This window comes from Harpia harpyja, chromosome 2 (genome assembly GCF_026419915.1).
Source record: "Harpia harpyja isolate bHarHar1 chromosome 2, bHarHar1 primary haplotype, whole genome shotgun sequence".
Classification (NCBI taxonomy): domain Eukaryota; kingdom Metazoa; phylum Chordata; class Aves; order Accipitriformes; family Accipitridae; genus Harpia; species Harpia harpyja.
In genome coordinates, this window is record NC_068941.1 from 29672011 (window position 1) to 29686817 (window position 14807).

The following is a 14807-nucleotide window of genomic DNA, read 5'->3' on the forward strand; positions in this document are numbered from 1 at the left end:
AATGTTGTTGTTTTTTAATCTTAGTCATTCCCTGATGCGTAACATTGCTGTGCACCTGACCCATAGACTGTCAGCTCTCTCTGTATTTCTTGTGAAGGTCTAGGTCAAAGGTTTCTTTGAACAGCAAAATGACATAAGCCCTTCATCTTGTATAGTAGCTTTTACATTGGTATGTCCAGAACATCCAAAAGATTAATGAGGTGTGATTTTATCTGGCCAGAGTTCTGTGGACTGTCTTATTTTCACTATCATTGTGTGTTTTATTCTTAATGAACACTTCAGTTGGTTAATACTATATGCAGATTTACTGATCTATTATTCACTTCATGTTTTATTTTTAATATAAGCTGATTCAACAAATGCTCCAATCCTCCCTCCAGCGAAGCAGATGAATCTAGTGAGATAGCAGCTCCATCATTCTTTTACTGCTAATCTTGTAAAGCTATGCCCTTGACTCCCCCTAGTTTTTTCTACATAGTCTGCCCCAGGTGCACACCATGAACTACATCTGTTACTGAACCTGAGCCTGCACTTGAGATCATCTGAATGGTGACCTAACAGCCCCTGCATTTCCTCCTCCCGGTGGCCAGAGAATGGAAAACTGGGCCTTTGAATTCTGCTCACCCATTTATCCTTACAGAAAGCCTGCTGATGATCCAAGTGTGTTGCCGGGTGCACTCATTTACTCAGGCAGTTTTTGAACACAGGCCTTGCCAAGGAAGTTTGTGTTGTGGAAGGTTAAGGTAGCCTTTTGACATTAAGCTAAACAAAAATCTAAATTAAATCTGATTTGCACTTTCTCTAGACAGAAATAGATAGGACTGTTTCACGGTTGACATAGTGAACTGACGCTTTTTATAATAACAAAGATCTAAATTAAATTAACCAATTTAATAATATCTACCATGCAACATCTCAATGTCTTTGCTTCTACATCCTTTTCTACCCCAGCCAAGAAACAATGACCCCACAAATACCACTTCCCCAGAGATATATACTACATTTGTGGAATAAAGGAAGCTTTGCCAAATAAGCAAGAAGCACCTTAAAGCAGAATGCATGTTGTGACCCAAGGAATGCCTGCTAGTGCTATACACACATCAACAGAGGCTGCCTCTAAGTCTGCAGTTTTGTTCTTGTTCAGAACTTCTACTACAGCTAAAAACAAGCAGCTTAGGTGAAGGCAAGGCTCCCTTGCACAAGATGGTAATCCAAGAATTTATAATCCTTACATTTTATCTTGAAGAGAATTGTATGCAAGTTTAATGCATGTAATTAAATATGGTTATTCTTGATGCACATTTAAACCATTTGTTTTCCTTTTTTAAGCACCTTTCCTTTTTTAAGCATCTTCTTTTTAGAAGCAGAGAACAAAGTGATTTGCCCAAGGTCAGGCAGTGAGCCTTGGAAATGAGCCTGAATGTTTTGAGTCACTCTGGGGACTCACCCAGCAGAACATCCTGCCTTTCACAAGGTTTTTCCATTTCCGAAGGCACTACTTCATTCATGCCATCAGGACTTTTTACGTGATTCAGAAAGATGTGTCAAGTAGCCTCAATTCTAAGAGATGAGCTACAAGGAGGTGAAAAAAAGTAGGCTCAAAAAAGTAAAAAAAAAAAACTTTTCCTGAAATGTAGGAACATATTTACCTAACAGTCACAAGAGCATTCCAGACACCTTTAGAAGACCTTGAACAGAATAAACAAGAAGACAAAAAAGAAGAAAGATGATAATAAAGCCAATTAGAAGAACACAAGTGCGCAACCCACGATAAAGGGAACTTGGCACAAAGAACCTCAATTCGGCAGTTTATCTTGACCAATTAGACTGAGACAAGTTTCGCATGTTTTAGTTGGTATAACCAATTATGCCTTATGTTTATGAGCGTGTACAGAGATGGTATAACCAATTATGCCTTATGTCTATGCGCGTGTACAGAGATGGTATAACCAATCATATTCTATGCTTGTGCGCGCGTACAATGACTTTGCAGAGTATGTGATTATAAATATGTGTGTGTTTTAGCAATAAAGGGTCGTCTGTCGTTTGCTTTCAACTTTACAGGCGTCCGTGTATTTCTACCTCCTGCACTGAAAAGTTTCCTTCTGAACTGGAAGCCTTGGAAAGCCTACATGTTCACTATGGATAAAAGAAGGTTAATTGATCATCTATTGCTTCCATTACAGCAGCTATGTTTCAGAATATGCGCCGTCCCTTTCAGAGGCAGGGAAAAAAGTCAAAGCCTTTGGAAACCCAATGTAAAAAAGTGAACAGGAGCTTTGGGTCAGCAGAGAGACTGGCTCTAAAATGAAGGAAAAGGACAAGCGAGAAGCAAAAAAAGACCTGGGCTGAAGGGTTGACTAAAGAGCAATAAGTGTCCAGACTTCAGAGCTGCAATTCCTAGAGCTGTCTAAACAGATGGAAAATACCTGATCTCTATTCAGCAGGGCAGGCAAACAAGTTTCAGAGATCTACATGGAACTGATAACTAGCAAACAGCCACACAACCTTAACAAAATGCTGTTGAGTGGATGACAATTTTAGCCTCAGTTCCACAGACCATAGGTTTCAGGTCTTCCACTGCCAATAGAAACACTCCCTGGACCCGTGCTCATTACTTACATTTCATTAGATGTTGTAGAAACCGCTATTAGGATTTATCAGCATTCATTGTCCCCATTTTAACTCAATATTATGGTGGTCTTCCCACTTCACATGCAGTAAAATACAGCATCTTATCCTTTGAGGAAAAGCATCACCCTTTCTCCCAGTAAGCTTCCAGGGCAAAACTGCATCAGCTAGCCCACCACCAGTAGCCATCAATTTGAGAAAGCAAAGCTACTCCTTTTCATTTGTCTCTGAGATCTTATTTAAAATTCCAGTCATTAGACAGCCACATACTTCAGGTAGGAAAACTTATGATACAGCATATTTGACGGTGCCATGGCAGGCCATTTCTGAAGCAATCCAGGGATTTTCTGGAACTGTTCCTGTTGGGAAAAAGTATCACCAGACAGTGATTACATTCACTTATGGAACACACCACTTAGGCTTGTCAGGGTCTCCAAATTATTACCTCCACCTTTGAGAAAATGAATGACCTCCAAATCTATTCAGCTCTGCTGCCATTTACATAAATTAATGACCAGACCTGTTATTCTGCCCACTGAGCAACTGGCTTTCTATTGGAAACAGAGCAGTCCTTTTCCTGCTTATAATACACAGAAATTTCTGATCTTTTCCATGTTGTTTCTTACTAACTCCTCATGGCAGAAAACCAGTGAACTTGGTATAGAAGTGGGAGGAATAAGGGGGAGAGGGGAGGATTATAGCAGCTGAACAGCCCAAGTGCCTCTGTGAAGAGAGAAGTAGAGCAGAGTAGCAGCCAGATGGATACATTTCGGGCCCCAGGGAGAAGGTGTGGTTCTCTTGGTTTTGAGTAAGAAAAAAGGGAAAATTCCACCACGTGTCAGCTATTACTCTTGGAAGGAGAACTGTCTGAGAATCCTATCCAAATTTAATGTACCAGCAATCTGCTGAGAAGGAGTTTAGCTCAGATGTAAGGTACTAGGGTCACAGTCTAATTCCCACGCACAAGTGGTTCTGTCTAGAAACTGCAGAGGATGCAACACTTATTTTAAGAGATCCCAGCTACAGAGACAAAACATTTCTCCTTGAACCTTAGAAGTGTTTGAAGAAACATTTTCCCTCTGCAAAGACAAGAATAAAGGCACAAAATGGAAAAGAGGAAGAGATACAGACCCTAATCAAATCTATTGCACCACACCACCACCCTGCCTATTGACATACGTTAGCAATGAACTAGTACTGAAAAAGTGATAGCAGGTACCAGATGTGACCCACAAGAATATAAAAATCCACACAAGAAGCCCAAGCAAACAAGATTAACTTGAACCACTCTATATGCTAGCAAGACTCTGGATCAGCAACACACTTGCGTAAAGCTGGTGTCAAAGGCTTTGCTGAATAGAGCAGAAACAAAGACACAAGTCTCATGTATCAAGAGCAGCAGTTCAGGTTTTGAATCCTGTCTCTGATCCCAATTACCTAATTTTCATTTCAGCACATCCCTCCATCTGCTCAACCTTAAGACGAGGGCAGTAGCCCCATGTTTAACATAAGAGATGCATACAGCTTTTGCATGCTGTTATCGCTACAGCAGCTGGAAGATAAAAAGCTTACAGGGTTAAGTGGTATTACTCCCAGTGCAGACCTGGGCCACATCTCCCAGAAAGCTCCAGCTACCCTGGGCAGTTCCAGAAAATGAAAACAGCTGGCTTTGCTGGCTGGCTAACACCGCTCATGGTTGCTGTGTTGCTGGATTGGTATGAAGCTGCCAGAAGCTGCCATGGAATCCAGCCTGTTACTAACTTGTTGCGTAGGCAGTGGCACCTGCAGAGTGCTGTCTCAAAACAAGTTCTGAGTCTAAACCATACTTGAAATGCAGAACTGGAACAGAAAACTCAGTCCTCCCTTCTCCTGCTCAAGTTATACAGAGCAATGGATTTGTTTGTGCTTTGATCGGCAGTTTTTGCTGTCCTTGCAGAATGGAGGATGGGGGAAAAGAGACTGCCAAGAGATGACAGAGACTTCCAAAGAACTCTGCAGGGAAATCTTCTGCCAAGTCAGCTCTTTGTTTCCAGCCGTAATGCACAGATCCCTGCATTTGCAGATAAATCAGTTTGCACTGCTGAGTAAGACTGAGAATTTGTTACCTTGTGCCTACAGAAGCAAGGGCCTGCCCTGCAGGGGAGGACACAAGGAAGGTTTCTTGAGCTCAGACTGAGCTGCATGCAGGGCTCCAGTTTCTTGATCTCCGAGTCGCATGCAGGGCTTCCTCCCTCTGGATTATTTCACCATGGTATGTGAAAGCTAGCAAGGCCTGGCTTGAAGAACCTCTGCAGAGCCAGCACTGGAGCTTGCATCCCTTCCCCATGCCTTTCTGCACACCAGATTCTGCCTTGTTCCCCAAGGACACCACTGGTACCCAGGCAAAGACCCTTGACTGCATAAAGGCAGGCTCTAAGCAAAAAGGTAACTTTAGTGGAATATTAAGCAATGTATGGCTGGAAACATCTCCTCCTTTCCCCTCACCCTCTCCCCATGAAAGAGCTGGTGCCAAACAGTCATATATGCTTGTTCAGCTCCTATAATAAACAGTAGAAACATATTTTGAAATGATAAACCAAACAACAAACAGAAAGGAGGAGACTGGAAGCATGTAGCTCCATGATGCATTCAAATGCTGGCAGCTAGCAGCACTTCCCAGTTCCCTGCCCATGCCCTGGTCCCATCTCTGAGCAAGAGGAATTTGACTGGTGTGGAGGAAGTGCCTGGACCAGAGGGGAGCCAGGACCTGCCTCAACAAGGTCTCCACAGTCTGAACAACTCATGTCCCTGCTGTGGGAGGTACTTGCCCAACTATTAGGTATATCCCGGCACTGCTTCAGGACCTTACTGTCTCTCAGTACCATGATCGCTGGAGAAACATACACAGAGAGTGGAAATGAACAACTGGCCATTGCACAACAGCAATAGTTTGTCCTCATCACACGGAGGATGCATTTTTCTCTGCTCTATTCATAAATATTAGATGAAGAAAACAATCCACAGCAAAATCACTAGTGATTTGGGATAAGCATGGAGGCTTGTGTTCAGCACATTAGAGAAGTCATTCCATGAAAGGTAGGCATCTTACCCACATGCCCTCCAAGTCTGCAGCACAAACATCTGAAGATGAGGAAAGCAAATTTTTCTCCTTACAAAATCCAGCTAGGTCCACTGTGGATTAAATCTCACTTACAGACAACACTATTGAACAACAAGCAGGGAACATGCCAGTTCCTAGTGAAACTAGGACAGCCATACTACAAGTAGAAATGTAGCTCTCTTATTGAATGAGAAACAGCCATGAGCCCTTGGAAACAAGATCTGTGAAATCTTGTCTCATACCATGTTTCTGCTGCACATGTTCCTGCCCTCTTAACTCAGAGCTGCTGTGCAGCAGGGGCTAACCTGAAATCAACCACAGAGACATCTCAACTCCTGGAATACACCTGGTGCCTCTGCCTGGCTGGGAAAAAACAGCCTGACTGGAAACAAGTAAGCACTTTGGATTTGGTGACAGAAGATGTGAAGTAAACACTGATTGCTGTTAAAAGTGGCACTTTAAAAATCCACACTTACTGCCTCAATATTACATGTGAGGGTAAAGACTGTTTAGCTCATTTTAGAATCCAAGGGCTAAGGTGCACCACTCCTGGTATAGGAGATACCCTGTAAAGGTTAAGCTTTCCTAGTCATTTGAAGTTATAGGTGATACCAGCTGAGTTACTGAGCTCCTCAGCTGCTGTCCTCAAAACCTGTCTTGCCACTCTGAGTCTGGCAGAGCTGTGCAGGTGGAAATAAGGGTAATGTTGGAGTTTGGATTTGAACTGCAGTTGTCAGTCTTAGCACTGGTAACAGATCTGGGATTGCAGCCTGGTCATTCACTCCTTGCTTTGTCAGTTCTGAGGCAAGTGCATGACTAGAGAGCTGTGAGCACACATCGGTGGTCACTATGAGAGACTGGCAGGCTCTCCTGTCAAAGTCCCATTCCCCAGGAAAGCTGCCATTCTCTAGTTGTGCCTGAGACAGCATTGCTGGGTCACAGCACTAACACCGTCCCAGACATCTGTGCTCCGAGATAACGCCCATCTAGCTCAGCAACGCAATCACACCAGAACCCCTTACCAGCACTATGTGGACCTTCTAACCTGCTGTCTGCATACAAACCTTCAACGAAGTCGGAGGCTGTGTATACACGGTGTTTTGCATTGCCTTCCCCCTCTGGATTGTTCAAACTCCCAACAGCTAACTCGATCACCTCTATCAACTCATCTCGCTTATCCTTCCTTACAGGTTTCTCTTCTGGGTGGCGCGTCAGCCCTGTCTCCAGTTGGTACACCTTCTGCAGGGTAAAGCTCTCAAAGGGCACGGCCGCATACTCCGTGGACAGCTTAACGCCGCTGTGCACCTCTGCTTTGTCTATTTGGGAACGGAGGAAAGCCAGCAGGTTAGCCGGGGCCTTCTCTGGGTTACTGTGGTCAAGCTGAATGTCCAAGGGGTCTGGGTGCTGATCCTGCACGTTCTTAAGTTGCTCACTCCTGCCCTGGAGTTCAGCCTTCAGCTGGGCAATTTGTTTCTTCAAGCTGATGATGTAGTTGCGGTGTTGCTCTTCTCGCTCTTGCAGAATGGCTTCATATCCCTCCTTTGCAGTTGGACTGTGCACCCTGGGCAAGGCAAGCTGCTGGCTGTCACTCTTGGGTGTGCAAGCCAACATATAAACAATAGACACCAAGCAACAGGCCACCACCAGCAGGCCTACGAGTCGGGGGAGAAACAGAATAAATCCTCGTCGGAGAATCATGTCTCAAAAAGCAGAGTCTAACCCCACACATGCAACAGTTCTTAGGTCCATGCAGTGCCACAGAGGCCCCTGGACTTGGAGTACTCTTACACAGATGCATGTATGTGCAGGAACTGGCTTGTCAGCTCTCTTAAAATGTGTGCTCTGCCTCTATATTGGGCTCTCTCTGGTGTTTACCCAGCAGGATCAAAAGACAAGCTGCGAAGCAGACAGGACACCTCCTGATCCTCATGGCAACACCTACGCTGCTGCAATGTGATCAGCATGTGGCTGATGGAGCCTGAGGACCTGAAAGACAAATGACAAGGACAGTCATTCAGGCACGTTAGAATCTGGTCATTCAGTCCAGACCATTGAAAGTGTTCTAAGAATTTACCTCATTTCTCAACCACTCTGGCAGATCTCAGAGCTGTGAAGTGCTTGTGCTAAGACTCAAAAGGTGCCAAGACCCTTACGCGGGAAATCCTGTATGCATGCGTTTAAATTTAATAACATGACTTGGCCCATTGCCAATGAAAAATTAGTCCAGGCCTCAAAGTCTGCCATGCTTTAGAAATATTAGGTAGTCATCATCTGTTACTTTCTGGTGAGATGTTAAGGTGCTCAGTTCAGCTGAGCAATGATGGCCCTCCAAGTGTTCTCAACTCTTAGAGCACTCAAATTTTGAAGGCAGTCAGTCCCACAGCTACTGCATACATTTCAGCTTCCAAGCAGTTTTTCCAAAACACCAGGTGGCAAATGTGGTCCCATTTGAACATATGAAGCCTGACCTGGAGCAGAAATTTGATAACCAAGAAAGGAGAAACTGTTATCCAGGCCAATTGCTGCAAGTAACATTGTTTGACATACCCTACCAGATGCTCCCATAAAACCCAAAGAACTAGGGACAGGATTTTTTCGGGAGCATTCAGACCAAATCTTACTCAAAATCAGGGGAAGCTTTGTTTCCATCTAGGAGGCTGTCATCATTACACACTATGTTATCATTTTAAGGCCCTCTTCTGTTTCACATAACATTATAAAAAGTCTTGCAACAGTGTACAGTACTACTGTGTTTTCCACATATGCTCTCTGCCCAGGAGTGAAGACCACAGAGAAGGTTTAGGGAAAGCTGGCTTAGGTATTTTTTAAAATAAGAGAAAACTGTGAACATCATCATTTTTACTAAGACATCCGCAAGTATACTTAGAAACAGGAAAGAAAAATTAGATGACTGAACATGAATATTGATCTAGCTGTAAGCTATATTAAAACAATTGTGCTGAGAACACTACCAGTGGGATTTTCAAAATCCCTCAGTTTTGGCCCAAATCCATGCCAGTGCAAGGAACTTCATCATTTACTCAGCTGACAGTAGACTTAGGCCAAGGCTGAGTAACATCCTAGATTACACTGTGACACTGCATTGTTAGACTCAAACACAATCAAATTAACCCCTTGACGCTCTCCCCTTGCATGCATGCATGACATTATGACACTGCTTTTGATAATAGAGATTCATAGTCCTTTTAGTCATACATCCTTGCCAGCAGACCCTTAAGTAAAAACAGGTTATCTAAGAATAAGAGTTTCAGAGTTATTTTCAGTTATTTCTAGTCTTGAGTCAAAGTCTTCTGTAGGACTTTTTATCAACTGCTACATGACTTCCCCCCCTGTGTCTTGATTGACTATTACTCTATACACAGCAGTTATGCAGAGATATTCTGATCTTTGAACTGTTATCAATATTTTATCAGTCTGCAGAGCTTCTAGGAAAAAACCCAACACTTTTAAAGTAGGAACTGAGGGGGCTAGAGTGAGCTATAAAAATACTACTGTATTTTTCTCAAAGTAATGCTGAATGGCTATTACAGTATTTATAGGAGTCTCCAGAAAATGTCAGCATTTTCAAAGGAAAAACTGTTGATGTTGAAGAAAATATTCAAGCAGCAGGAAAAAGTACAGGATGAAGTTGGCACCCTTACCTTTTTGCTGTGATCTTCTCTTTGGAACATCTTGGTCTGCTACAGCTACTTCTCAGCTTGCCACAATCATCTCCTGTTTATCTCCCTTCTTATGCCCTTCCCAGAAAATGTGTGTACTATAAAAAGCACTGTCAACCTCAGAACACCTCTTCATTGCTTTCATATTCGCCAGCTGCCTACATCTTCAGTCTGTCTCCTGTGTGGTGAAGGGCTGTAGTGGAGACGATTCCTATGGATGCACTATAAAAGCTGGCCTCCTGCAATGTAAAGGAGCTTGTCAAAGCAGGGAAAATTAATCTGGGCTTTTCTACCTCTGCAACAGATCTGGCTAGAAGACTGCAAGAAGGTAGTGTGCAGTAAGACAGGGTCAGGAAGTGGTAAGATGTAGTACATAAAACACTGCTGTGCTTGTATGCTTCACTTCACACAATTAGTCCATTGACTGAATTGGCAGAAGCTGAACATCACTGAAAGGATTAGTTGTGCTAACACGGTATAAACTGAAATTACATCTCAATGGCTTAGACAAACACACAATTTCATTTCTATAAGCAGCAACAGATTCGAGTTTTGGGTAAAGAGCTGTTCAATGGTGACCTTAAAATATATTTGTGTATATATAGCTATCTTCACTAAAATATACTGGGTCTCTCTTGAGGGTACTCTTTCTTTCCTATCTAGTTTTCTGGTTTGTAATCTCACCCATCAAAGACGCATCTTTAAAAACACTTCAGGACAGTAAATTAACTGAGCTACTTTGTCCTTTCAACCACAATTCTCATAACAAGAAATTCAGGTCATGGGCATTTCCACGTTCTTCATGGGGATTTTACCATCATGACTGGAGGCATCCTGACAACAAACACTCATTACTTGCCCTCTGTTGCTAGATCTGCCTTATTAAATTGTACTGGTGGCTTCAGTGGCATTGCCTTACAGTGACTGACATTTAAATATACAGCTGTTACTGTACTACTATCTCATGGGCATGCTTGTGAAAGCAGTCTCAATCCATGTCAGTGCCAAAAAAAGCAGATTACTTTAAGTCAACACTGAAGGTGGTCATGGCTAAGGCATCTCAGCTGCACAGACAGTACCAGAAGGCTAGGGATGGTAACTCCTCCTAACAACCGTTCTGTTGATTTCACCAGACCTACACAGTTTCACACCAACTGAGAGAGCCTGAGATGAAGGGGAGACAAACTGAAATGTCAGGTTTTTCCAGGAACTGACAAAACCACCTCTGTATTTCACAGCAGTCAGCTGCATCAAGGAGTAGTAGTCTATCTGCAAAGAGAAGCTTTAACGAATACGCAGTGGTTAGTCTGATAGCCAAAGAAAAGAACACTAATTCTAAAAAAGCCTCTGCTTGCAGAAACATCTTCAACCCCAGCTCGACCTGTTAGCCCAGCCAGAGGTCTGCCCAGCTCACAGAGGTGCTTTTCACATGTTTTCAAGGAGCCTGGGCCCAAAAATGATCTAAACACAGAAACAAGTTCTGTCATCACTGTAAGCACTGTGTAAACAGCTCTGCACAGTGGAGGGTGCTGCACCCAGTCATTGGGAGTGGCAAAATTTAAGTAAGTTGGTTTGTTTGAAATTTTGGATGCTATGCACCCACCACAGTTACTCAGCAGCATCTGGATTTTTAATGGACTGTAGAGATACAGGAAATTTATCTCTGCACAGAAAAGACAACATATTTCAAGCCTGAATTTTTGACTCCCAAAAACCAAACTGAGAATTTGTGTGGAAGAAAGGGACTCAGAACAATATATCTCTGTATATGTATCTCCCCTCTGAGCTCCACACTCCCCTTGCTCTTCAAGTTGAGGACAGATATGGATGGCAAAAGACCAGTCACGTTTGCAGAGGCAGTGATCTCTCAGCACATGTGGCATAGGCAATGCCAAATAACTCCATGTTTTCAAGTACTTTCTGCCACAGTTTTATATTGCAGGTGTAACTCAGACTGCAACTACTATTTTAGCTCAGAAAACTTTTTGAAATTCCTTTTTTTCTTTCTTTTTTTTTTTTTAATAGATGCAGTGAATGGCAGAAGCTGCAATTAGTTTTCATGTAGGTATTTGAAACATCTTCACTGAACAGCAGCACATGTCGCAGTGAGATTTCACTAGAATTATATTAATCTCCAAAATGAGCCGCGGGGAGGAGGAAACAGATGTTTCACCCACACTTTAAGTGCCTTACAAAAAAAAAAAGACATTCTGCAGCCACTTGGCATTTGGCTTGAACTTTTTAATTGCAAGGACTGTGCATAGCACTGCAGACAAATTAGTTTGCTTTAAATGCTAGGGACAAGATTTTGCCCCCTTACTGCCCTGATAGAAATTCAAGCCACTCAGCAGAATGGGACATGTCACAGGGATTAAAATCTAATCTCACACAAGTATTTAAGGTGCATGTGGAGGGAAGGCAAAAAGGAGTTGTTTCTCCTTAATGCCAAATCATGATTTCTCAACTACTTCTCAGTCCAGTTCATCTGCCCAGGGCTGAATTAAACAAAAGGCTGAATACGGAAAAGAACCTGTCTGATAAACTGACTGAGCACACCTTCATAGCCTTCCTGTATTGTCCCCTGTTAAAAACCACACCACTGCTCCCTCTTGGGTTGACACTCACACATCCCAAACAAACCACTTAAAATCCTAACATCTGGTCTGCAACTGATAGAGCACTTGAAACAGAAATAAAGGATTGTTAAGAAATAGTGTCCAGAATCAAAATGCTAAATGCCAATACTTGAAACAGTAGACAACTTACTGTAATAATCTTAACTTCCTAACCTTTGATTCCAGAGTCGTCTTCAACAGAAAATCTTACTTTCATTGCCACATGTACTCTCAAAGAGAAAAGTCTCAGTATCCAACCCTGCCCACGGAAAGACAATTACACTGTTCCCCTCTGTAATTAACAATTACAAGCTGATCATCTTGCAAGTAGGTTACAACAACTATTAGAAGCAGTCTGAAACAAAACAAGAAACCCTCAAAAGCATTAATGTTCCTGGAAATACTATGTTTTCTTCTTGTGAGGGAATTGAGAAGTGGCTGATTTTACATTCAAAATACTGCTATAGGCTTCTCACTCTGAAAGTTACAAAACCAATGCAGAAGTTATAACTTTTCCCTTCGTTAGTACTCTGGACCCCAGTGCTGCTAATTTAATTGTTTGCCTCTTATCAAGGTAAATGAGTAACTTTACTTAACAGCACTGTTCGCCATGCCACTTCAGCTGAGTTCTGAAGTCCATGTGTACTTGCGTTAGACCATCCGCTTACACGTGGTCTCAATGCTTGTGGAGGTGACTTTCCCAATGACAGTCCAGAACAGAAATCAAGAGGCATTCTGAAAGCCTTCTGTTGTTATATGCAGTAAACATGCCAGAGTCATTTCAGCTTTTACAGGAGTCATTGTTTCTATTACAGTAGAAATCCAGTAATAATTATTTCTTTTACAATACCATTATTACTATAAAAAAAAAGGAGTTATATTAAAAAAAAGGAGTTACACACTCAAAAGGAGTATTGGGGTCCCTTTGTCCTCCCAGTGCATACACATTCTGTGTGTGGGTCTATCAATATGGATACACTCACAAGACTGAAAGCACCATTGCTTTCCACTCTCCACTGTAAATCAAACTAGTTTTAAAGTAAAAAACCCACAGAAGTTAATCATCAATTAAGTTCTAACTACATCTGAAAAGAATGAATGTAACATCTAAAATTACCTCCACGCACCATTAACATCATTGTTTATTATAAAAAAGAACTATTACTTTAAGTAACTGCAACAACACTCCCAGAACTGCTTTCTCTCCCCCAGAACAATGTTGTCTGTGAAAGACTTGATTTCCACAAATCAATAACCAGCAATTGCAGGAGTCTATATTAGTAATGTTATTTTTTGTATGAGACACTCAGATTTCCACCTTACAACCACAACACACTACCCCTCTCTGCTAAACACACTGACTGGTAGGTATATAAACCTGCACATCCTCAGTACAATTGTTAGTTGGAGTACTATAGGACACCTCCAGCAGGCTATGTGACAGATGCATGCCCTGTCAAGCTCCAAAGAGAAAATGCAGAGAAGAGATGACAAGCATGCACTGCTGCTTCAAAGGTGCTGTGCCTCACAAAGACCGACTCCATGCTACCGCAGGAAAGAAACGCCAATGCTTTTCCCCAAATGACCATTTCTCATTAGCAAGCTCTGACCTGAAGTTTTAAGAATGCAGTTGCTCCAAAAGTGTTTTGAACTTTGCTAAAATGGAGATGAAAAACATGCATTTGAGTTGACCTGGAGTACAGCCTGGTCTTTTAAGAGCAAATTAACAAACCATCACAGTTGCCAGTCCTAAAAATTAATGGTTGGGCTGGACAGCTAGGATGTCCAACTTAGCTGGAAGACCGGCACCTTCTGAATATGACCTTCAATTTAATTTCATTTAGGTAAGCGCCATCTCTGTTTTGTAGATGTGTCAGAGGAGTATTTTTGTCCAATCACGTGACATTGCAACAGCCCTATAGAACATCAAGGATAACAGCACGCTAACTGAGAACAGTTTCTTTTTGCAGGAAACTAGCTAACAAAAGAAGGGCAAGCTACAGCCAGGGAACAGCTAAAAGATACTGCCCTACTACTTCATTTTAAGATCTAATTCAACTACTGCTCTGCATATAGAGGGCTTCCAGAAAGACTAAACTCAGTTTTAACCTAACACCAAGCTATACCAGCTTCTGAAACGGCTCGGAGAGTGAGCATAGTAAGATGGATAGAACACAAAATGCTTTAGTATTTCCTGATTAAAACAAATAATAGGATAAATTTTGCTTATCCATTTAAGTCTGGACCTGGAAAAAATGGTGTTACTTCACTTTGAAAAGTTTACACATGCACACTCAGTGATTTACACAAGCAAAAGAAAACTGCCTGCCACCACAGGAATGAACAGTCATTCCTTTTAAGGACGAAGATGACCACAGCCTTACAAAAGTCGCTCAGGTCAGCAGCAGCAAGGCCTGTAAAAATGAAGGGATCTACAGCTATGTAGGGACACTATGAATGCTTGTGGGCTTAGACCCATCTCTTCATCGTTGTGCCACGTGATTGTTACTTAAAATATTTTTTTTACAAAATACCTACTAATGTCACTTTATGCCAGGAGCCCTAAGGATTCTGCCAGATGTACATCACATAGTACCACAGCCAGACTTTTGATGAAATCTGGAGCCCAGTGCCTGTGCACAGACCAGTGACATAGGTCATGAATCAGTGAAGGGTTTAGCACATACCTAATTAAGCAGGAAAGTCATTTATCCACTGATAAAAATGTTGAAACATGCACAACTAAGTTGTGTTCAGAAAAAGGACAACCTAGTTAGGCTG

The 14807-nt window shown here is 42.3% G+C and overlaps 1 protein-coding gene across 2 annotated transcripts in view; it reads right to left on the reverse strand.

Moving 5' to 3' along the window:
* The window catches only part of CSGALNACT1 (chondroitin sulfate N-acetylgalactosaminyltransferase 1), a 46936-nt gene that overhangs the window by 8548 nt on the left and 23581 nt on the right, over positions 1-14807 (reverse strand). For both annotated transcript variants that reach the window (XM_052774279.1, XM_052774269.1), the window contains exons 3-4: positions 9394-9650; positions 6796-7717 (exon numbers count right to left, since the gene is read on the reverse strand). In XM_052774279.1, the coding sequence (XP_052630239.1) occupies positions 6796-7429 (634 nt within the window). In that variant the 5' untranslated portion in view covers positions 7430-7717; positions 9394-9650. The remainder of the gene's footprint in view (positions 1-6795; positions 7718-9393; positions 9651-14807) is intronic.